Source organism: Carassius carassius, chromosome 3 (genome assembly GCF_963082965.1).
Source record: "Carassius carassius chromosome 3, fCarCar2.1, whole genome shotgun sequence".
Classification (NCBI taxonomy): Eukaryota; Metazoa; Chordata; class Actinopteri; order Cypriniformes; family Cyprinidae; genus Carassius; species Carassius carassius.
In genome coordinates this window covers 35,632,942-35,657,447 of record NC_081757.1, presented here as the reverse complement: position 1 = coordinate 35,657,447, position 24,506 = coordinate 35,632,942, and the positions used below count along the sequence as shown (strand labels likewise).

Genomic DNA, 24,506 nt, shown 5'->3' with positions numbered 1-24,506 from the left:
CCCAGTCTCAGTCCATTCCTTGTGAACTTGGCCGTAGCCAGGCGTTGAAAATTAGTGTGGTCCAGGGGGTTTCTATAATAACTATAATATAGAATTGTGCTATAATAACCCCTATAAATACAACTAATTATATACACTAACACTTGAAAAGAGACAGAAATGTAGATGTTTTTGGAGGGATGCTCATTTTTAAATCATACCCCATTTTATTGTGAATATTGTGAAAAGGTTCAATATTGAAGACACATGGTGCCACATTCTGATCAGCTTATTAACTCAAAACACCTGCAAAGGTCTTTAAATGGTCTCTCAGTCTAGTTCTGTAGGCTACACAATTAAGGGGAAGACTGCTTACATGACGACCATCGACACCTTGCACAAGGAGGGCAAGACACAAAAGGTCATTGCAAAAGAGGCTGGCTGTTCACAGAGCTCTGTGTCCAAACACTTTAATAGAGAATCGAAGGGAAGGAAAATAGTTGGTAGAAAAAAAGTGTACAAGCAATAGGTATAACCGCACCCTGGAGAGTATTGTGAAACAAAACCCATTCAAAAATGTGAACAAAGAGTGGACTACAGCTGGAGTCAGTGCTTCAAGAACCACTACACACAGACTTATGCAAGACGTGGGTTTCAGCTGTCGCATTCCTTGTGTCAAGCCACTCTTGAACAACAGACAGAGTCAGAAGCGTCTCTGACTCGACTGCTGCTGAGTGGTCCAAAGTTATGTTCTCTGATGAAAGTAAATTTAGCATTTCCTTTGGAAATCAGGGCCCCAGAGTCTGGAGGAAGAGAGGAGAGGCACACAATCCACGTTGCTTGAGGTCCAGTGTAAAGTTTCCATAGTCAGTGATGGTTTGGGGTGCCATGTCATCTGCTGGTGTTGGTCCACTGTGTTTTTTGAGGTCTAAGGTCAACACAGCCGTATACCCGGAAGTTTAAGAGCACTTCATGCTTCCTGCTGCTGACCAACTTTATGGAGATGCAGATTTTATTTAACAGGACTTGGCACCTGCACACAGTGCCAAAGCTACCAGTACCTGGTTTAAGGACCATGGTATCCCTGTTCTTAATTGGCCAGAAAACCTACCTGACCTTAACCCCATAGAAATTCTACGGGGTATTGTGAAGAGGAAGATGCGATATGCCAGACCTTAGAATGCAGAAGACCTGACCTGGGCTCTCATAACACCTGAGCAGTGCCACAGACTGATAGACTCCATGCGACTCCACATTGCTGCAGTAATACAGGCAAAAGGAGCCCCAACTAAGTATTGAGTGCTGTACATGTTCATACTTTTCATGTTCATACTTTTCAGTTGGCCAAGATTTATAAAAATCCTTTCTTTTTATTGGTCTTTAGTAATATTCTAATTTTCTGAGATACTGAATTTGGGATTTTCCTTAGTTGTCAGTTATAATCATCAAAATTAAAAGAAATAAACATTTGAAATATATCAGTCTGTGTGTAATGAATGAATATAATATACAAGTTTCACTTTTTGAATGGAATTAGTGAAATAAATAAACTTTTTGATGATATTACAATTTTGTGAAATGAATTTAATACATTTCAATAAATTGCCACGTTGCAAATACTGTACTAAGAAAACATGTATTCTGGAAAAATGCACTTCTGTTAAGATCAAAGAGAAATGTACAGTATTACATAAAAAGCTGGAAAACCTTTCAGTGGAATCACAAAGAAGTGTGGATGAGTCATGTTTTTGTTTTGGTTTTTTATTTGTTTTTAGTTTTTTTTTAAACTAATAAACCCTTCCTTCCCTTTGAGCAATCAGGAAAAGCTCTCATTCAGTAGTGTTCCACCTCACTGTGCAAGTGTGTTTTTAAAGGTGTACTGACTGTGTGTGCAATGTTCCCTATATTTGGCTTTGCAAACAACCCAAAATCACTGCTCTACGAATGTGCACCTATTTGGTTGGTTTATAAGTATTGTGCTTCATGTGTTAATTAAAACACCATGAATGCCTGATTGTCTGAATTATTTACAATTATTTCATTTTCAATGATGTTGAGGTGGATTCATTAATATGAATGTGGTAAAATTTTGTTTATAATCAAAGCAGACAGGGGCATAGAACTAACCATTAACATTGAAACATTACCTTCAATTACCTAGTCCAGTTTATTATGTATTACAAAAGGTCAGAAATTTATAGGCCACATTTAGGCTCTGCAGTGAACCCAATTAAAGTTTCTAGTTATTAGTGTTAGAGGAGAATGTCCATAGTCCATATTTGTCAACATTTCCAAAATATGAAGGAACTGCATTCTACATTTTTATATTTAGGTTGTCTAGATAGCTGAGCTGTTGTGATGAAGGTAGTATCATATAGAAAGACTTGATCTCTTCAGAGAGAGTTCCGTTTTTTAGATGTGTATCATAATTCAAAGGTTATTTGTTGACCTAGAAACCTAGTTCTCCATACTCTGTTCATAGAAAAAGCTCTGGTTTTCCTCAACTTGACACACAGTTTTTATAGTCTTTGGAAGTAGTCCAGATATAAAGTAGAAAGACAGCTTGTTAATTTTATGAATTCATTATCCAGGTCACAGTGATAGCGAGTGTTATGGAAAGAGATTAACCATTGTGAAAAACTGAGGTCAGCAGTCTTCCTAACCATGGCAGTTTTCACCTCTTGAAGTGCATTCGAATGGCACCTCAATTTATTAAGAAACTGTCCTCCTAGTATCTTTAAATTTGGAAAGAGCAGCTGTTGCAAAGGAAAGACAAGTTAGTTCAGAAACCCATATTCAAAGTCTGTTATGATATCTGGAATGTGGAAATGAACTCAGATTTTATTGCATTTGTCCTTGTTTATTGCACAGATCCATTGTGAACATTTTTGTTATGACTGCTTGCAAAATGCTTTTCATACTGAACTTTGCTCCATAACTGTATACTTGTCATGAGCTGGAAATTCTAACCCTTTCAGAAATGCACAAACACAGGCACATTAAACTATGTGACTGCAGATATTCAATGTTAAGTTTACACAGGCAGCCAGACACTAATAGCATTAAAAGCCTCAGAAATACTGGCTAAACCTCCTCAAAGTTTACCTCTGTGAGTGAAACTGCAGAGTAAGTAATTGCTGTTCTGCTTGTGTTACAGAACACATTCTCCAGTGTGTTTCACATGGAATATGAGGAGCTTGCAGGATCCATGGACTTCCCAAACAGGTGGGGTTATCATAAAAAAGAAGATTTAATGTAAAAAGAAAATGCAAGACAAAGTCCCTTAGCTTGTAAAAACAAAAATATGTTTATTGTTCTTAATTTACAATAGAAGTCTATGGGACAAGGTGCTGCACTACAATAAATGTTAAAATGTACACTATTTCAAAACCACAAGTTTTAAAAAAAAAAGAAAAAAGTTGAAAGCTATAATTTTTTCATCAAATGATTTTCATAGATTTCGTTACCTCGACAAAATGATCTTGTGGCCATGACATAATATCACATTCCCACACTATATATATATATATATATATATATATATATATATATATATATATATATATATATATATATATATATATATATATATATATATATATATTATTATTTTTTTTTTTATATTTTAATGACCTCTTATTGTTTTATCAACTCATAATCACGCCATAGCCATATGGGTTAGGAAAAACATTAGAATAAGTAAACTGAGAAAGAAATTAAAAATACAATTTTATTTGGAGTGAACTATTCATTTATCATGATTTCTGTTTAGTACTTGAGTTGTGTAGTATTAGTGTAGTAAAGTTCTTAACAGGAGTGCTTAAACCTTTTCCCCTGTCTTTTACAGAGAATGCGATGTCAATAAGATTAACTATATGTATGCCCAGTATGTCAAGAACACTATGGAGACACTGAACATTGCAGATGTCACCAAAGACCAGCAATTTCCATGGACAGTAAGTACTCAGGGGAAAGCTGGACAGTAAAGTCAATTGGCATAGGGTCATCCCGCTCTGGGATCCCGATGTTTCTGGGATTTCACAGAGCTCTTATTCATTCAGACAATCACCTCCCCCATTTTGCGTCATGAACTGTCCCTTTTCCCAAAGCTGCTTTAGACTAAATTTATTTGACCATCTCTTCATTGCATTTCTTTTTATTTCTTTTTAAAAGAGTGAAAATCTACAATCCTCAAACTGTCAAATTAAAAGTCTACTGTGCACGCCAATAAGGAATGGGAAAAAAGACAAAGTGATAGGTATGTGTGTTTTCTCTATTTCATTTGCACAATCTGAGCTGAATTTATTAAAAAAAAAAATTATGAATAACTTTTAACAATTTAAAAGGTTATTATTAGTAAAAGGTTATTATTAGTTAGTTATATTCTGTAGGTTATTATTGCTTACTAAGACAAAAATTGCATATTACAATTGATCATATGAAAAAATCATTAATACTAAACTTTGGCACTCATCTCGTCATCCCACACCAATAAATACTACCTCAATTTTTTTGTCTTTTTGTGTAGAGGTGTGATATTATAGTGGTTACATTTAAGATTTATACCTGACAGAAAATAAAACAACAACAACTAAATAAATAAATTAATTAATTAAAAAATCTTACATAGAAGAAGAGATCCAAACCATTTCTAGGGATCAGAACAAACCCTGTAACAAACACCCAAGACACCACTCAGATTTTATTCAGAATGCATACAATATATTTTAGATAGCATAAATGTGATAATAGTGAATTTCAAAACAAAAAGTCCATCTCCTATTTTATAATTTCTCATGCATTTTTAACTGACATCTGTCACACACCTGGACTCATTTTGTGTGTTTTTGCCCCTGTGACCCAGTTTCTGTCTTCCGTGTCTGGTTTGATTAGTTTCCAGGTGTGTCTCTTCATTTCCCCATGTGTTCCATGTCCCTGTTAATTTAGTCATGCCATCCACCTGTGTTTCCCCAATTATCCCTTCTATAAAAGCCTTGTCCTTTCAGTTCTGTTTTGTCGGGTCTACTCGTCTAAATGTCAACTTGTCTACTTGTCACCTGTTACTTGCCACTTGCCTCTTGCCACCTGTTATTTACGACTTACCTTGTTTATGTTTTATTTAATAAATCCTTGTTTTGTTTATCCCTCGGCTCCGTGTTCCTTCCAGCAGCATAAGCCGTGACAGAAGACTCGACCTGAAAAAGTTAAAAACTGCGTGTTTTCCCTCCGTTTTGTTTTCCGTTTTTTTTTTCACAGTCTTTTTTCTTTCCGTAGTGTTTCATGGATCCCCTCTATCGCCCCGAATACCTCCTCCTCCTGCTGGAGCAGGAGGGACTGTCTCTCGAGGACCATACCAGACGGTTTCTCTGGCTAGCTAATGCCACCAGCTACCCGGACCACGCGCTCTGCACCTTTTATCACGCCAGCCTGAACCCTAGGTGCAGAGCGTTGTCGCCCGAAGATGGTCCTCGGGAGGATTTCGCCGCATTTATAGAGTGGAATCTGGTGAGAAATGGGTCCCCTCTCACGGTCGGCCCAATGGAGGATCTCGCCAGGTCCACTCTGGACCCAGGGCCCAGCCTACAATCTCCCCACGGTACGAGGCATAAGCCAGAGCCCACCGATGACGGAGAGCCAGAGAGCATCCCGTTAGACCAGGTGCGAGAGCCGGCGACACTGCCCACCACGAGGGAGCAAAATATGGAGCGCCAAATGGGTCAAAATGAGGGGGGTTCCAATTCACCTATGCCAGATCCTCTGTTAAGCCCAGGAAGGGCTCCTGATCTTCCGTTAAGCCCAGGACGGGCTCCTGATCCTCCTGTAAGCCCAGGATGGGCTCCTGATCCTCTGTTAAGCCCAGAAAGGGCTCCTGATTCCCCGTTAAGCCCAGGACGGGCTCCTGTTCCCCCGTTAAGCCCAGGACGGGCTCCTGATCCTCCTGTAAGCCTAGGACGGGCTCCTGTTCCCCCGTTAAGCCCAGGACGGGCTCCTGATTCCCCGTTAAGCCCAGGACGGGCTCCTGTTCCCCCGTTAAGCCCAGGACGGGCTCCTGATCCTCCTGTAAGCCCAGGATGGGCTCCTGATCCTCTGTTAAGCCCAGGAAGGGCTCCTGATTCCCCGTTAAGCCCAGGACGGGCTCCTGTTCCCCCGTTAAGCCCAGGACGGGCTCCTGATCCTCCTTTAAGCCCAGGACGGGCTCCTGATCTTCCGTTAAGCCCAGGAAGGGCTCCTGATCTTCCGTTAAGCCCAGGACGGGCTCCTGATCCTCCTTTAAGCCCAGGACGGGCTCCTGAACCCCTGTTAAGCCCAGGACGGGCTCCTGAACCCCCGTTAAGCCCAGGACGGGCTCCTGATCTTCCGTTAAGCCCAGGACGGGCTCCTGATCCCCCGTTAAGCCGAGGACGAGCTCCTGAACCCCCGTTAAGCCCAGGACGGGCTCCTGAACCCCCGTTAAGCCCAGGACGGGCTCCTGATCCTCCGTTAAGCTCAGGACGGGCTCCTGATCCTCCGTTAAGCCTAGGAAGGGCTCCAGCCCCAGAGCTTACTCCAATGCCTGCTCCTCCAAAATGCCCACCCTCCCACCCACTCCTGCCTCCTCCTCCGCTGTCGTCTGGCTGCCCCTCTGCTCGCCCTCAGCCTACCATCATTGTGGTGCGAGCTCAGCGGGACCGCCATCCTCCAGCGACGCCTTGGTCGGCGTCTCCCTCACCTCCGCCTCCAGCCTCTGAGGCCTGGACTCCGCCTCGGCCCGTTGACCCGTCGGCTCCACCATGGCTCCTAGCTCCTTCCTCTCCGCCGTGGCCCGGCAGTCCGCAGGCTCTGCCTGGCTCCCTCGTCCCTCTGGCTCCGCCTTGGTCTGGCGTCGTCCATCCTATGCCTCGGGACTCCACTCCTCCGGCTTCGCCTCATCCCTCCGTCCCTCCGGCTCCGTCAGGCTCCTTCATCCCCTCGGCTACACCTCAGTCCTCGGTCACTCTGGCCTCACCGTGGCCTTCCGGATCCACATCGCCGCGTCAGTCACCAGAGCCATCTGTTCCGCCTAGGACCTCCGGCTCCTCCCCGTCACCCTGGCTCTTCGGCTCTCCGTCTCCGCCTCGGGCTCCTCCTCCACTTGCTCCGTTGCCGTGGGTCGAGTCCCTGGAGTCAGTGACCATTCCTCCTCCATGGCTCCTTCCACCGTCGGCCCCACCTTGGGCCGTTATGGCTGTGGCCTGGGTCCTGCTGGGTACCTCCTGCTTCACATCCTTCCTGTCTCCTCCCTTGCTCCTCCCTCCGTCATCTCCTCCCTGGCTCCTTCCTCTGTAGTCCCTGTCTGCTGGCCCCCTCCTGGGAGGCTGTCCTCCACCGGAACCTCCTCCCAAGTTCCCACCCACGCCTCCCTTTGTTGTTTCTACAGTGCGAGGACGCACCTACCGGGAGGGGGGAGTACTGTCACACACCTGGACTCATTTTGTGTGTTTTTGCCCCTGTGACCCAGTTTCTGTCTTCCGTGTCTGGTTTGATTAGTTTCCAGGTGTGTCTCTTCATTTCCCCATGTGTTCCATGTCCCTGTTAATTTAGTCATGCCATCCACCTGTGTTTCCCCAATTATCCCTTCTATAAAAGCCTTGTCCTTTCAGTTCTGTTTTGTCGGGTCTACTTGTCTAAATGTCAACTTGTCTACTTGTCACCTGTTACTTGCCACTTGCCTCTTGCCACCTGTTATTTACGACTTACCTTGTTTATGTTTTATTTAATAAATCCTTGTTTTGTTTATCCCTCGGCTCCGTGTTCCTTCCAGCAGCATAAGCCGTGACAACATCAAGTTGCTAAAAAATGGTGCTGTTCAAATTTGAGTGCACAGATCAGTATAAGTCCCATAATGAAAGACTGACTTGATTAAAATAATTTAGGTGGTCATTTTCTTTAGGGTTTGAAGGGTTAATATTTTCTATTGTATGCTCCTGAGTCATTCATGTTAAAAATAAATCCAAGGCTTTCTGTTTTTTAATCGATTACTTTATCCTTTTTATCAGCCTCTACACCAAACAATAGTAAATACGGTAACACTTTAGTATAGGGTCCAATTCACACTAATAACTACTTGCTTATTAGCATGTCTATTATTAACATATTGGCTGTTTATTAGTGCTTATAAAGTACATGTAAGGCATGACATCCATAATCCTACCCAATACCCTAAACTTAACAACTACCTTATAAACTATTAATAAGCAGCAAATAAGGGGTTAATTGAGGCAAAAGTCATAGTTAATGGTTAGTTAATAGTGAGAATTGGACCCTAAAATAAAGTGTGACCGTAAATACAAATAACAGTGAATACAAATTAAAAATATAATTCACCCAAAAATGTAAATATGATGTTTATCTGCTTACCCACAGGACATCCAAGATGTAGGTGACTTTGTTTCTTCAGTAGAAAACAAACAAAGTAACTTGACTCAAACCGTTGAAGTCTGTCAGTCATGTAATGGAAGTGAATAGGAATCACGGCTTTGAGAGTAAAAAAAACAAAAAACATTAAACCCATTGGCTTGTGATGATACATTAATGTGTAAAGACACAAAAACGATCGGTTTGTGCAAGAAACTGAACAGTATTTATATAGTTTTTACCTCTGATTTTTCATATAAATGGGGTCACACTTTATTTGAAGGTTTAATTCTCACTATTAACAAAACATTGTCTTCAACCTTTGCCTCAATAAACTCTTAATTTGCTACTTATTAATAGTAAAGTAGTTCAGTTTAAGAATTTGGGTAAGATTAGGGATTTAGCATATGGTCATGCAGAATATGTTCTTTATAAGTACTAATAAACTGTCAATATGTTAATAATATGCATGCTAATAAGCAACTAGTTAATAGTGAGAATTGGTCCCTATACTAAAGTGTTACCGTAAATGGAAAATAGATTGAAAAGTACATTTGAAACTTTTTGGATAAAATATATAAATAATGAAATGATCCCTGTTCTACTTTAATAATGTGTCCACAAAAATGTTTTTTTTTTTTGCCTCTAAATGCAGGTGTCTGCCAGTTGGTCAATAAGATGGATGAAGTTTCAGGCGAGGTAAAAGCCTTTAATAGGAATGATGAGCAGTTTCTAGAGGCCTTTGCTATATTTTGCGGGCTGGGAATCCAGAACACACAGATGTACGAAGCAGTGGAAAGAGCAATGGCTAAGCAAGAGGTCACACTTGAGGTCAGTGTGATTTCATACATTTACTAATTTAAAAAATGCTATAGTAAAATAAATGATGGCAGCTGACATCAACATACTCTCAGTCAAATCTATGTTTTAACATTTTATTTTTCCCCTTTAAATAAATGCTCTTTTTGGACTGAGGAAGATATTTTGCGTTTTACTTTTTTTAGTATTTTAAACTCATATTTCAAAAGATTTTAAACCCCTTTAATCTGCTGCTACACATAGGCTTGTGATATCTTCCCACTCCTCTATTTTATTTTATCCCACCTTTCTGGAGCTGTCACAGTCAGAAGCGCTGGTGGCATGCTGTCTCCTGTAGCTGACACAATGCCTGCACTTCACTTCAGGCGTTCACCTTTGTCATAATCCTCACCTCACATTCTCCATCACCCAGCTTTTTAAAAAAAGAAAAAAAAAAGAAAAAGACAGATAGCTGTGTTCAGAATTACAAAGTTAAACAGTGTGCAACATTGTCACCTGATCTCACTTGAGTATGTTTAATTCTGCATTCAGTATTATCTCAGAACAGAAACTTCACAAACCCATTAATATAATGTGGGCTGTGTGTGAATATTATGCAGGTCCTCTCTTATCATGCCTCGGCTGCAGAGGAAGAGACGCGGGCGCTCCAGGTAACTGCGGTAAATTGCAATTTCTCATCATTTCATATCAAAATAGACCATCATCATCTTGAATGTATCATTCAAACCACAATGTTGTAATATCAATTTCTGAAAAAGATATTTAAAATCTGATTGGATGAGCCATATGTTTGCCTATTATAGATATTTCAAAGTGCAAAATGCTGAGAAGTATCTTAAAATTAGCAACCCTACTAAGTTAACAACATTTTTAATAGCACATAATAGCACAAATTGACAAACAGCTTTACTGCACAGCAATCCTGAGACTCAGTGTGCTGAACATATATTTCATATGTTGGAAAGTTAAATTCATTTAAGATATAACATATGAGTACATAACAGAGTAACATATGTGTATCTTGTAGCTCGGAAAGCTGTATTTTTAAAGTAGTTTGCAATGGCGTGCCATCGATTCCCAAACTCAATTGCTTTATTTTTGAATGCTTGTGTTGTATCATATCACTTTTAAAAACACTTTGTGTTGTTGACGAAAACCTCAAATCCATGCTTAAATTGCTGTCTTTCATAGCTTATTGCTTCAGTTGAGTCTTATTCTTCATAGCGTTCGTAAAGAAAACAGAAATTTCTTATCTTCAGATAGCCTCTGGGAATTTCCCAGAGAGCACAGGTTGCTTGGATACAGCACTTTCAGCTGTCGATATGGAAAGTCTGCTCTGATTAGGCCTGTGAGAGTAATCAGGCAATTAAGACATGGACAGAGGCAGAATTTCTGCTTCAATTGAGAGTAATTTGTTTGCTAATTACACCAATTACTCTTATGAAAGCTAAGGTCAGCATGCAGATTTACCACTGTTTGCATAATTCACAAGGCATGTATAAACACCTGAACATATGCTTAATTTTGTTTATGAAGGAATAGGTCATTAACCAATAATACCTGAATTGTAGTTAATAATAAACAGATGTGAAAATTAAGTTTTCTCTGCAGGTGATTTTGGTTTCTGTTTCCCTACTTAAGTAGATAAAAACAACAGGAGAGATAGAGAGTCATTATTGGTGCCTTGCATTATCTTTTGAACCATTTTCAGCAAGAGAAGACAAATCAAGTGCAGCACAAGTGCTCTTCCTGTGCACTGCAAACTATGCTGATCACAGCTCATTGATTATTTATGCCTGACAGTCAGTGATCTCTTTCCTTTTAGTTTGGCTGTCTGTTGAGTGAGTGAAGTAGTGTGATTGTTCAGATGTGTGTGTATGTTTACAGATTAAGACATCAACTGATTGTTTGTGAAAAAAAAAAAAAATTATTATTATTTTATTAATATTATTTTATTAATAATAATTATAAGTTTCTAGGTGTAATGTAAATATCTGCCTGTACTAACTTCACAGGCGGCTACGATTCCCTCTGCTCAATCTCTCAGACTGCTGGACTTCAGCTTCAGTGATTTTGACCTGACGGATGCTGAGACGACCCAAGCAACCATCCGCATGTTTGTGGACCTTAAGCTTGTGCAGAATTTTCAGATGAAGTACAAGGTATCTGCTTAGACTTTGTCATTTATTTTGTTGTAGTGTTATACATTATTTCTCATTCCTGGGGTTCAGTCTTTGTACAGACCAATAAGCCTCATTACAACACTAAAGCTCTTAACTCGTCTCATGTTTGTCTTGAATAATACCTACAAGTCATGTTTTAATGTGGGGAGGTATTTCTTCATAATGATCCGACTAATTTCACTGGATGAAAAACAGATGGATAGACTTATGCTGAATATGAACAGCCATATATAGGGATCCAAATATCAAAAAGACTTGGATGTTGGGGATGAGCTTATTTGACCTGGGTCAAGTAGAACCCACCTAGCAAGCATCCATTACACTCTAAAGAACTGCAATATGGACTAAATAACCCCTCTGAACACCGTTACAACTTAAGAGCAACTTGGCAACCACTGACAAAAGCGTTATGTCATGGTGCATTTCTACAAAAAATAAAAAACGAAACCCCTGTGAACTATTGACATTAGTTTTACCATTGCATTGTGTTTAATTTTATAAACCTTTGCCAGATTTACTGTAACAAAATCACTCAGACACTGCTAGTGAATTTCACGAATGATTACAAAGAAACTTAGGAAGTAACACATTGAATTAAACAACTTTTTGAAGTGTTAAGACTGAAACACTATTTCCTTGTAAAAATTGTTATCTTGTTATCTTTGCTCTATTTTCAACTTAAAAAATCTGTTTTTTTAAATATATGTAATAACTGTTTTAGAACACCTAACCCCACAACTCGTGCCTAACAATCCCCCTCTAAAATCACTGCAATACATAGCCACCATGCTCTGGCAACTACCCACAACACCTGAGGGATAATCCACTCAGAAAATAAAAATCTTTTACTCTTAATCTTTCTTTCTTTTGTGGAATGTAAAAGACAATATTTTGAAGAAGGAAATAGTTTTGGTTCCCACTGACTTATATAGTATGGACAAAAAATACAACGTAAGTCAATGGGAACCAAAACTGTTTGGTTACCAATATTCTTTCAAATATATTTTGTATGTGTTCCACAGAAGACAGAAATGGATACAGGTTTGTAACAACATGATGGTGAGTAAATGATGACAGAATGTAAATTTTTGGGTGGAATAGCCATTGAACATATTTTATAAAAAAAAAAAAAATTATATATATATATATATAATTTCTTTCTTTTTTCTCTCTACTATAATAGTATATCTGAAGCCAGAAGTTGAGCAAAAGCAATCTCTTTGCTCAACTATAAATAAATGTTGCAAATAACTCTGTGGAATCCATTCAATAAACCCTCACAAAGAAGAAAATGAAGAACAGTCCTCTTTCTCATGCAGTTTAAACTGTAATTGCCAGATCAAGTTCAGCTGTCTATTAAAGCAAAACATCAGGCTTCACTGTGTGTTTGACCGGCTGCAACAAGCTCCTTTTATGGCCTTCAGTTTTAGGCAAGTCATCTTCCTGGCAGGACATGAAGTCTCCTTTTTTTATTGGTTTTCTGGGTGTGACTTACCCCTGACTGAGTGAATGAAAGCAGGTCTACTAGAGGTCACCACAGTACAGACCCCTGATCAATCACAGGCTACTCTGATAATATACATATCATATAACAACAGAACATAGCACACAGGCATACATTCCACCAGACTGACATTTAATTGTAAAAATTAATCATGCTACCTGTGTGAAGTTTACTGAAGCCCTTTTCACACTGCACGTCAGACCCGGCATATTGCCGGAACATTGCCGGGTCACCTTCTGTGTGAAAGCAAACACGTCCCGGGATTGATTCCGGCATTGAACCCGGGTCGGGGACCTAGTAACATTGCCGGGTTCAACCCGGGACGAGTGTTGTGTGAACAAAAGCCAGATCTAATGCCGTGTCGAAGTGATGATGTTATCGCGCAACTCTTTTACCAGGTGTTTTGAAGGAAGATCAACGTTCGTGACAAAAAAATGTGCAAACTGTAATGAAGCAGAGATCAGTTAGTTCCTCATTTCCGCGCTGACGCCGAGATCGTTCGCTTGCTTCAGTGAAAGAATAACGTGCCTAACGTTTTCGTCTCGTACATTACACGTCAGCCCTGATGTCACGTGTCGTTACGGGATCTTTACGGGTTGTGTGTGAAAGCATGCACATATCCCGGGTAATCACAGGCAGTGTGAAAGTGCAAAATCTAGCGACCCGGGATCAATTGCTGGAACACTTTACCCGTGTATTTGCCGGAATGGCAGTGTGAAAGGGGCTTTAGTGTATCAGGACTGTGTAAAGAATTTGTGTCCTAAAAGTATCTAGTCTAATCAAACTTTACACATTTTAAACGTACACCAGTTCACATGTTTTAAACCTAAATAAATGAAATGCACTTTTGGACATGAATGTCAGTGCCACTGTGTCACTAGTCAGTGGCCTAGAATAATCTGTTTTGTTGATATTACATGATCACCTAAATATATCTGGGTAACCCTCATATTTTTGGATGCTTTTGGTTCCAGGGTAAATTAATCTTAGTTTTTAAATACCTTTGTCTATAGGATACTTTTAGAAATAAGAAATAAAAGCCCTCTGATGGACTAGCCATCTGTGTCCCTCTCCTGTGGCCAGAGACGCTGGGATAGGCTCCAGCTTCCCCGTGACCCTACAGAGGCCAAGCGGTTTGGAGAATGGACGGCTGGATGAAAATAATCATAACATAATTATCAAAAAGCATCGACTCTGGCAAGAATCATTTTTCCATGATGATGGCCAACAACAAATATAGCAAAAAAATAAAACAAAATTAAATAACTGAATGTTAAATAAATAAATAAACAAAATACTTACATTTACTTAATAAAATATTGGGAAAATATTCAAGTGAACATGAAATAACAACCTATGTTACTTTATTTTTCACAACCCATTTCAATGTGGATAAATATCCACAAAAAAAAAAAAGTTTAGTAATTAATTTGACATGTGAAATGTTGGCGTAACATACCAGAATGAAGCAACACTTAAAAGTGAGTTTGGTAAAAAGAGATAAATAGAAATTTAGATATAGGTTAAAATTAACCCTTTGCCCATGTGACCTTACCTTTTGTTGAATGATTAAAGATCGAATTGTACATCAGACTAGAAATGTGTATTTAAAAAGTAAATTGGGCTAATTCTGATATCTTCATGACTTTAGATATGTCTTAGTCTAAATCCTACCTCAACATCCTGTTTCATTCAGAGCGATTCAGTTTGATTCAATAATAATAGAGGAGTAATTACCTTTCAATTTTAAAGGACTAGAAAAGATTCCACAAATTCTACAACACTGTCATTTTAGTAGTAGTATACTTTATTGTCCTTGAAAGGAAATTTGTTGTGGACTACATGTTGCTGCATATACATACAAGAAATAAAATAATAAAAAAGTTAAATTAAGACTTACAAATTTTAAATAAATAAGATAAGCTGTTATTCAGCATTCGTACAGATACAGGCACAAAAGAATTGTTATATCTATTAAATTTACACATAGGGACTCTATATCTTCTACTGGAGGGGAGCATTTCATACTGTGAATGCAAGAAGTGAGTTTGTTCCCCCACGATTTTCTGTACCTGATTCAGAATGCAATTCTCATATAAATGTTGAAGATTCAAATAATCTTCATGTCCAACAGTTTTTTGTGTCAACACCAGGTGTGCTAATTAAGATTTAAGCTGTATAGTTAGGTTTCCAAACCATACTGTGAAACCATACCAAACTATGCTTTCTAAAACAGCTTTGTAAAACAACATCATGATTTTCTGAAAAACCCCATAAAAACGTAATCTACGTAAGTACAGTCTGATGCAGCCGAGTGCAAACCCATTCCATATGAGTTTTCCAAGTAAGTGAGCTGTCTATATAAAAACCCAAATACTTGTAAGTTTGCGTTTGGGTGATGTTTTGGTCAAGTATGACCATTTGGCATTGGTCACCTATACATTTTGGATCGAATATAATCTCATCCATTTTCTTTATATTTATATACCACACCAGTTGACAAACCGGCTTATTTCCGACTGGTAGATGTTTCCTATATTATCGTCTCCATAAAGTAGACCTACGATGGCTGTGTCATCTGAATATTTAAAAAATATAGTTTTATGAATGCTTACTTGAACATTCATTTGTAAAAAGTGTAAAAAGAATTGGTGAACTGACACAGCCTTGTGGAACACCTGTGCTAATATTCTTTAGTTGTGAAAGACAATTGTTTACTTTTACACACTGAGTTCTATCAGTTAAAAAGATATGTACCACTTTATGATAGTTGGGTTTACACTCAACTGCTCCATCTTTGAGATTAACAAGGGCGGTTGAATGGTGTTAAAAGCAGAGCTGAAATCGATAAAAAGTAAACGAGCATAGCGATTTTGTCTTGCTTCTATCTATATAGCACTGCAGTGATAACATTTTTTTGGTCGGCCAGCCCAAAAGTTAGCATTACACTGGTTTCCTTGACAGGACTTTTCCATTGCCTTTTGTATTAGAAATAAGTTCATGCTTCCCCAGAAGTAACCAACGAACTACCCCTTGCTTTCATGACTTTAACATCAACACCATTAAGCTTCTGACAATACTTTCAGTATATATTTTCCCTGAAAATTGTCATTAGAATAGTTTGCAAGAGTGTGATTATAAAGACAACAGGGTTGTGAAAGCAGACTAGCTTGAGCTTATGTTAACCAGTACAGAACTTATTTGGGGCATTTAACCAAAAACTTGAAATTGGGACAACAGAAATGAAAGTGCAAAAATTCTAACTAATTTCTATGGAGCCCCAAAAGGGACATGGTGGTGGAAGAAAAATTGAGTGACTGAAAAAATTTGGGCTTAGATAAAAAAAAAAATATTTTTCAGATTTTTTTTTTTTGCATTCTCACAAAACTTTTGCATTTCCTCGAGAAACTTTGCGTTCTCTCACAAAACCTTTACATTCTCTTGCAAAGATATTTGCATTCCATCGCAAAACATTTGCATTCTCACAAAACCATTTGCGTTTGGACAGACACTTCCTGTTTACTTTACAGATTGTAGTGGTTCTTACAACTCCATACGTTCAAACTCAAAAATCAAAAACTGCGCTTCATGTGGCTTAATATTAGAAGACAGTGATATAAAAAGCACAAATTTTATATTTTATTAAAATATACTACAGGTAATGAACACAGTAATCCATTAACTCAGTGGTTCTCAAACCTTTTACGATGACATACCCATTACTGCATTTAGCCTAACATTCTTCTGATCACCCCCACTAAGACTGCAGTCACACCTTTTCCATTAAGGGACAATATTTGCCCCCTTAATTTGATTTACAGGTGCATTTTTACTGTTATAAAGGAAAAGTTTTTCTAGCCTTATTAATTGTATGTCATGTTTTATGTAATATTCTTGACATTGCTTTAAGTGTATTATTAATATAATAAAATAATAAATGATGGCGAAACTAAGTGATAAATGTAGATTTAAAAATCAATCGTCTGTAGGTGGCGGCAAGTCACTGTCTAATGAGCAAGGCGAAGCATTCATTCCTTCATTCAGTAATGAAGCAAATATTTGTAGTTATGAAAGGTTTATTAATCAGTACTGACTCTCCGAATCATTCAAAGCTGCAGATTCGTTCACTAACGAAACATAGCTGTTGCTTGGAGACCAACACCAGTTCTGTTGCGGTTATCATTGGAACTATTATTTTGTTGTCAAATATAACAAACAATATTTAGAATATAATGTTTAAAATGTAGGCTACATTTAAAATGTAAAATGTACACTTAATATTGTCTTTTTTGTTATATAAAATTATTGCAACATATGCAGTCTTTTGGATATTCAGGGAAAATTGCATTCTTGTAGGTTCCAGAGTGAAATAAGAACGAAACAGTGTTCGCTTTATAAAATTTCTAATCATCTTTTATATTTTATAATTATGCGCTACTGTAAGTGACAGAGTATTCTATATTTCAGCAATTTAATCATGCCAGCACCTCATGCGCACATATTCATTGCAATCAGCGTGGCTTGTTCATTTTTAAAATAAAGAATCACCAATACAGATAAAATTTTACACAGTCAATTTAAATAATCTGTATTATAGCCTGTGCCGTACAGCATGAGCCCCAGTGTGGCACATTTTTGTTCATTTTTTTCTGTCCATATTGGAACGTACAAAGCCCAGTTCATTTAATAATTAATGGTTTAGCTTCATAAACATTGCAAATATGGAAACATTTGGATTTGTGCTAATTGAGAGTGGAATGTGAGCCCATACTTTCAGTTTCACTTTAAATTAGATTTAGGCTTATTTATAGCTATTCTGGACTTGTCTGCTTTCCAGTGAATAATGAAGCTGTATGAACCACTACCTTACAAGCTGTAAAGTAAACAAGAAATGTTTGTCCGAACTCAAACGGTTTTGCGAGAGAACTCAAAAGTTTTTTTGCAAGGGAACGCACAATATCTTTGCAGGAGAACACAAATGTTTTGTGAGGGAAAGCAAATATCTTTGCGAGATACATTTTTTTATTTATTTACCTTGCACCCCAATTTTTTTTTTTTCCCCACAGCCATGTCCCTTTAGGGGCTCCATACGTTTCTGGATTTTAGATTAATTAATAATATTTTTTTTATTTAATCCTGAAGCACTACATTTTATACAGGCTAATCTTTATACCTATAAAAATAACTATTATCCTTGTTTCAGAGTCTGTGTCAGTGGATCTTAAGCGTAAAGAAGAACTACAGGAAGAATGTGGTTTACCACAACTGGCGACATGCCTTCAACACTTCCCAGTGCATGTTTGCTGTGCTGAAGTCTGGGCGGTTTCAGGTCAGTGACTCTGATAACAAACACAGCACAGGCAAGGGTCACATCAGCATTGTGGCGTCTGGCATACAAATTGATTTCAGTCTAGCATAGCATAAATCAGTAACCATACTAAATCCTATTAACACATAGCGTGTTTGTCTTGAAACTAAACGGTAACTAGGATATAAGCTTGCTTATCTTTATATATAGGTGTACAATTCTGGATCAAAGGCTCCTAGCACAAGTACAGTATACAGAGTAGTAATGATTAAAAACAATTATTAAAAAGATTATTGTACAGCATTTTATTTGTTATCCTTTTTATTTTGTAGTAATTGCTCTTTTGAAAATGTCAAAAAACTTTAGGCAGTTTATAGTTATAAGCAAAAATGCAACTAGCAGAACAGTTTTATTATGCGTTCCACTATAAATGTCTTCTGTTGTTTACAGTGGTAGTAAATCATTTGCATTTATATACTTGTTTTAGACTGATGGAAAAGGCATGCTTTCTTTGAAATAGTAAAAGTCTATCAGGAACAGTGTGTTGAGTTTTTAACTAGTTAAGTCTTGTTTTGACTTGCCAGCTAAAATCAGATTTTGTTTGCCTCTTTAACGCAAAGTAATAACAGTTATTTAGATTTACATATGACTGTGTTATATCATGGTTATATTTGCATTGCTTTTCATTGCATTAACCAATCACATTGAATAATGATAATTTTTTAAAGCAGTGTTTTCACTTTACAGAGTAATCTGAGCGATTTGGAGGTTTTAGCTTTAATGATTGCAACGCTGAGCCATGATTTGGACCACAGAGGTGTCAACAACTCCTACATCAAAAGGTTTGTGTTGAGTTTAGGTTGGTGTATCAGCTTGTGTTAGCAACATGATGGATGTAAAAATGAGAATGATGCAGCATATTTGACTGCTTTCACAGAAGTGACCATCCCTTGGCCCAGCTGTACTGCCACTCCACAATGGAGCACCACCATTTTGACCAGTGTCTTATGATACTCAACAGTCCAGTAAGTATATGAGAGTTTTAAACATCTCATTAATCTAATTGAGAGTAATTCACTCCTGCACTGTAAATCCAGAGAAGCTTTTAAAAGTAATGTCTTATTTTACAGGTAATAACAATCTGTATCTTAGGAAATAATTAGCTGTTCAAATCGCATTTACACACAGGGAATATTTAATCTCATTCACATACGGCAAACTGAATAAGAAAGCCTGGGACCATGATTTTCTCATTGTCAAGGGGCTTGATGTTGTTATTTCAACATGTTGACCTTATCCCATGGTTGCCTGACTTGGCCTGAAATATACTGTAGCATTTGTTGAAATAAAGCTTCTCTATTGGCCCATACTTAAGGTTGGTGATTTAAACAATCTTTTAATATATATAAAAAAAAAAATGGCATATAACATATACACGGTAAAGATATGCTACCTCAAATTATGAATCTTTTTGATGGGATGTGCGGTTACTTGAATACTGTCAAATGATGAAATGTGTGAAGATATTTAAGTTTTTTTTAAGTAAAAAGTTATTTTAAGTGTATACTGTGTGAATATTTAAAGAACACAATTTAAAAATCACACATAGTCGGTTTAGCTTTTTTTATAAATAAGAAACCCCTCATTTTACCTAAATACCCTCAAATAAATAACCATGTAATGTTTTCATTGTAACTGCATTCATCCGCTTCCATATATCTTGACATAATAATATAGGCAAAAGGTTGTTTTCTTTCATTCCTACTGTCTCTCTCTCTCAGGGTAATCAGATTCTGAGCGGTCTGTCTCTGGATGAGTACAAGGCAACATTGAAGATGATTGAGAAGGCTATTTTGGCCACTGACCTGGCTCTCTACATGAAGTAGGTACCAGATGTCATATACAGCGGAGTCAAAGTTGCTTTTAGAAACCTACAAAATGTATTTATACATTTGACTTGTATTTAGCTATTTAATGAGCTACATACAGTAGCTAATTTCTATCGGTTTCTTGTTATTTGTTCATAATGCTGTCTTTGTTTTTACAGGAAAAGAACAGAATTCTTTGAGCTGGCTAAGAACAGTCAGTTTGTATGGGAGGACGATTATCACAGAGATCTGCTAAAGTGAGTGTCAAACATTCAGGAAAGAAGAATGCGTTTATGTTTGAGTCAGTTGTATATATTTCTTTATGATGTTTTTTGTCTTCTGTAGGTCGATGCTGATGACAGCATGTGATATCTCTGCTATTACAAAACCCTGGCCAGTACAGAAGAAGGTAAACATGCAAGGATAAATATGATTACATTTACAGTAAAAGCCTTCTTTCAAAGCTCACGCATATAAAATCAGCAGAGAAGCACAAGGACTTAAAATTGCTTGTGAAATGTTTATCCATAATATAAGCGTTATTGTGTTCAGTGAATAGTAATTTGTAGATACTTTGACATTACGTAGCTTTATGAATTTAAAGTATTTACCTTCTTTTGTTCCTTTACATAGACAATGTTTCTAACCTTATATTGGTTTAACACATTCCATCCAGTTGTTTTCCAAATTAAAAGCACATTGTATGCACTCCTATTCCTCTTGCTTCCATAGTTTATGATATCATTGCCACCATCTCTCTTCCATAAATTTTCTCTCTCTTCAGTAATTAACAAGCTTGTTTGCTGATTTGCAGAGGGTGGAGGTGTTGCTGCAGTCCTACTCAGTGTAACCTAAATTACCATAGTTTGGACCTTCACACTCTCATAAAACAAAACCAAGAACATGTTGCGTTAACAATTATGCAAACTCATGACCTATAGACAGACATATTATTACTGTATGGAAAACAGGCTATGGTAAAAATGAAGTACCTTGTTACTATGAATCTTTTCAGAAATAAGATATTGATATGCACAGATTCACATACTACAGTTAAAACATACAGCACATATTGAGCATTCACAGTATTACATTTTAAACACAGCCAGATATCCATCGCATAACTTCTCAGTATCATATACAGGTGCATCTCAATAAATTAGAATGTTGTGGAAAAGTTCATTTATTTCAGTAATTCAACTCAAATTGTGAAACTTGTGTATTAAAAAAAATTCAATGCATTCTTTTAACTGAATGCTCACATTTTAATTTTGACTCACAATTAACCCTTTCGCACGTGAGTTTAAAATATTCTAGCTGAGAACCCGACTTGAGTTTTTTTTTTTTTAGATCGCCTTATTGTTTCCATGGCGACGCATCATGCTTGTAATGTGACAACACAGCCACAATAGATTTGAATGACACATGGATCGCTTTTATTTAGTTTTTCCTGTTTTATTCAAAATGTTCCCAAAACATGCTCACTATATTATGAAATATCTGATAAGTAAACATATTTGGTAGTTTAAACACTTTTATATCGACTGTGTTAGTTGATCTATACCGGATGATAGGCGCCGCCATGTTAGTTCGCGCTGAATCCGAGCTCTGGGATTTACAACATGCAAATTCTTCCTCTCCTCCTGCGGTAAACCGGGAGAAGAGCAGAGTAAATTTCAGTTACCTACACAATCTGTATATGATATCAATTAAAACATTGTCAGATTATATTTGTAAGGATCATTATTGCCATTTCCAAAGACATCAGCGTATATTTTACAAACTGTAAATGTATGTTTTTGCTAGTACGCATGTGTATTTAAATTTCTGAAACTTTAAATGAGCATTTAATGGTTGAAAATACTGAATATGTGTGATAATATGACAAGCGCTCAGCGTGTCCAGTCTGACTCTGCGCCAGTCAAAGCGCGAAAGCAGATTTAAATTTAGCAGTTGATGACGTGATGCACTGAAAGTTCTAATCATACCGGTGTGATCGTTCACTTCAGGGACCAGCCAAGACTGATCACACCGGTGATCAGAATTTGCACGTTTATCCAAGCATTTTAACAGAAAGTTGAGTGGAAGGAAAGAGTGTGGAAGAAAAAGATGCAAAACCAACCGAGAGAACCGCAGCCTTATGAGGATTGTCAAGCAAAATCTATTCAAGAATTTGAGTGAACTTCACAAGGAATGGACTGAGGCTGTGGTCAAGGCATATGGACGTGTCAAGGAATTTGTCTACAGTTGTCGTATTCCTCTTGTTAAGCCACTCCTGGACCACAGACAATGTCAGAGGTGTCTTACCTGGGCTAAGGAGAAGAACTGGACTCTTGCCCAGTGGTCCAAAGTCATCTTTTCAGACGAGAGCCAGTTTTGTATTTCATTTAGAAACCAAGGTCCTAGAGAGTCTGGAGGAAGGGTGGAGAAGCTCATAGCCTAAGTTGCTTGAAGTCTAGTGTTCAGTTTCCACAGTCTGTGATGATTTGGGGTGCAATTTCATCTGCTGTTGTTGGTCCATTGTTTTTTGAAAACCAAAGTCACTACACCCGTTTACCAATAAATTTTGGAGCACTTCATGCTTCCTTCTGCTGACCAGCTTTTTGCAAATGCTGATTTCATTTTCCAGCAGAACTTTGGCTGCCCACACTGCCAAAAGCACCAAAAGCAGGTTAAATGACCATGGTGTTGGTGTGCTTGACTGGCCAGCAAACTCGCCAGACCTGAACCTGGAGAGAACATATGGGGTATTATCAAGAGGAAGAAAAAAGACCAAAAAATGCAGATGAGCTGAAGGCCACTGTAAAAGAAACCTGCGCTTCCATACCACCTCAGCAGTGCCACAAACTGATCACCTCCATGGTACGCTGAACTGAGGCAGTAATTTAAGCAAAAGGAGCCCTTACCAAGTACTGAGTACATGTACAGTAAATGAACATACTTTCCAGAAGGCCAACAATTCACTAAAAATGTTTTTATTGGTTTTATGAACTATTCTAATTTGTTGACGTGAATTGGTGGGTTTTTGTTAAATGTGAGCCAAAATCATCACAATTAAAAGAACCAAAGACATAAACTACTTCAGTCTGTGTGCATTGAATTTATTTAATACACAAGTTTCACAATTTGAGCTGAACTACTGAAATAAACGAACTTTTCCACGACATTCTAATTTATTGAGATGCACCTGTATAACAAATCCCTAACCCTAAATATTGCAGGTGACATTAATAAGCAAATCTGTGAGGGTGTAAAATATTGACAATTTTGTTCAATAAAAGGAAGAACCAATTCAGTAATTTCCATTTATTTATGTTTCAACAGATAGCAGAATTGGTTGCCACAGAGTTCTTTGAACAAGGTGATAAGGAGCGGCGAGAGCTAAACATTGAACCTATTGTAAGCTCTTTACTTACTCTATGAAAAAAAAATTAATTATACGTTTTAGAAGACTGGGGCACTTTAGAACCAGGTCAGTAACTCTCTGGAGGATGGGAAAAATTACTAACCATGTGACTTGATTCTTCCAAGGATCTGATGAACAGGGAGAAACAGGATAAAATTCCCAGCATGCAAGTGTCTTTTATTGATGCCATTTGTACACAGTTATACGAGGTAAATAATATTTTCTTTTGTCATTTATATTTAATATCGTTGTTAATTTTAAGTATCTCAACCATCCAAAAAAACACCTTGGCTCAACCAATGATGTGGCCCTACCGGTTTGGTGTCTGATTTGAAATGCAAATCACACAAGTTTGAGTTTTAACGTACATTTAGTTTCATACCATACTGATACATTTTTTTTAAAATTATTATTATATCACTAACTGCTTTTTTTGTGGATCATCATTGGTTGGGTGTGTGTATTTTGGGTGTGGGTGTTTTAACTCATGTACTCATCTTCATGTCATTCTAAACTTGTATTCATCTCTTATATTTTTAAATTTGACTGATGAAATTTTGTCTGGACCACAACATTCTTTAAAATATGAGTAATTGATGACAGAATTTTTTTGGGGGGGTGGGGGGGTTGGGTTATCTATTCGACTTCATCAGTGATAACTGTTTATTGATTGTCCTTCTGCTCTCTTGCCACGTGCTTGTGTGAGCAGGCACTGACAGGTTTCTCAGAGTACTGCTCCCCCCTGCTGGAAGGTTGTAGAACGAACAGACAGAATTGGAAGCTGCTTGCCGAGCGAGGAGAGGAAGCTTTGCTTAATGGATGACTGTAACTTTTCTTTTGGAATGCAGATGTCCTTGGACTACTCAAATCTTTCCCTGCCCCTTTCCCAGAGACTAAAGGATTACAAGACCCTGGTTTGATGATATTCACACGACTGCTTTGGCCATTCCACGAAGCACAATGTAGCAGGTTAAAAGTGCAAGGTTGGGTTAGATGCATCAGAATAAAGTCTATTTTTAAATAGAGACTGCTGTGCTATAAAAGACTTGATGAAGAAAAGAGGGAT

At 37.8% G+C, this 24,506-nt stretch overlaps 1 protein-coding gene across 3 annotated transcripts in view; it reads left to right on the top strand.

Moving 5' to 3' along the window:
* The window catches only part of pde5ab (phosphodiesterase 5A, cGMP-specific, b), a 51,399-nt gene extending 27,049 nt beyond the window's left edge, over positions 1 to 24,350 (top strand). For 2 of the 3 annotated variants that reach the window (XM_059536819.1, XM_059536803.1), the window contains exons 7-21: positions 3,137 to 3,204; positions 3,827 to 3,935; positions 4,153 to 4,237; positions 9,008 to 9,183; positions 9,771 to 9,830; positions 11,187 to 11,333; positions 18,062 to 18,187; positions 18,914 to 19,008; positions 19,104 to 19,191; positions 19,948 to 20,048; positions 20,214 to 20,291; positions 20,380 to 20,443; positions 23,359 to 23,433; positions 23,566 to 23,649; positions 24,150 to 24,350. In XM_059536819.1, the coding sequence (XP_059392802.1) occupies positions 3,137 to 3,204; positions 3,827 to 3,935; positions 4,153 to 4,237; positions 9,008 to 9,183; positions 9,771 to 9,830; positions 11,187 to 11,333; positions 18,062 to 18,187; positions 18,914 to 19,008; positions 19,104 to 19,191; positions 19,948 to 20,048; positions 20,214 to 20,291; positions 20,380 to 20,443; positions 23,359 to 23,433; positions 23,566 to 23,649; positions 24,150 to 24,263 (1,470 nt within the window). In that variant the 3' untranslated portion in view covers positions 24,264 to 24,350. The remainder of the gene's footprint in view (positions 1 to 3,136; positions 3,205 to 3,826; positions 3,936 to 4,152; positions 4,238 to 9,007; positions 9,184 to 9,770; positions 9,831 to 11,186; positions 11,334 to 18,061; positions 18,188 to 18,913; positions 19,009 to 19,103; positions 19,192 to 19,947; positions 20,049 to 20,213; positions 20,292 to 20,379; positions 20,444 to 23,358; positions 23,434 to 23,565; positions 23,650 to 24,149) is intronic. The other variant, XM_059536811.1, reaches the window with a different exon arrangement.
* Positions 24,351 to 24,506: the final 156 nt, after the last annotated feature.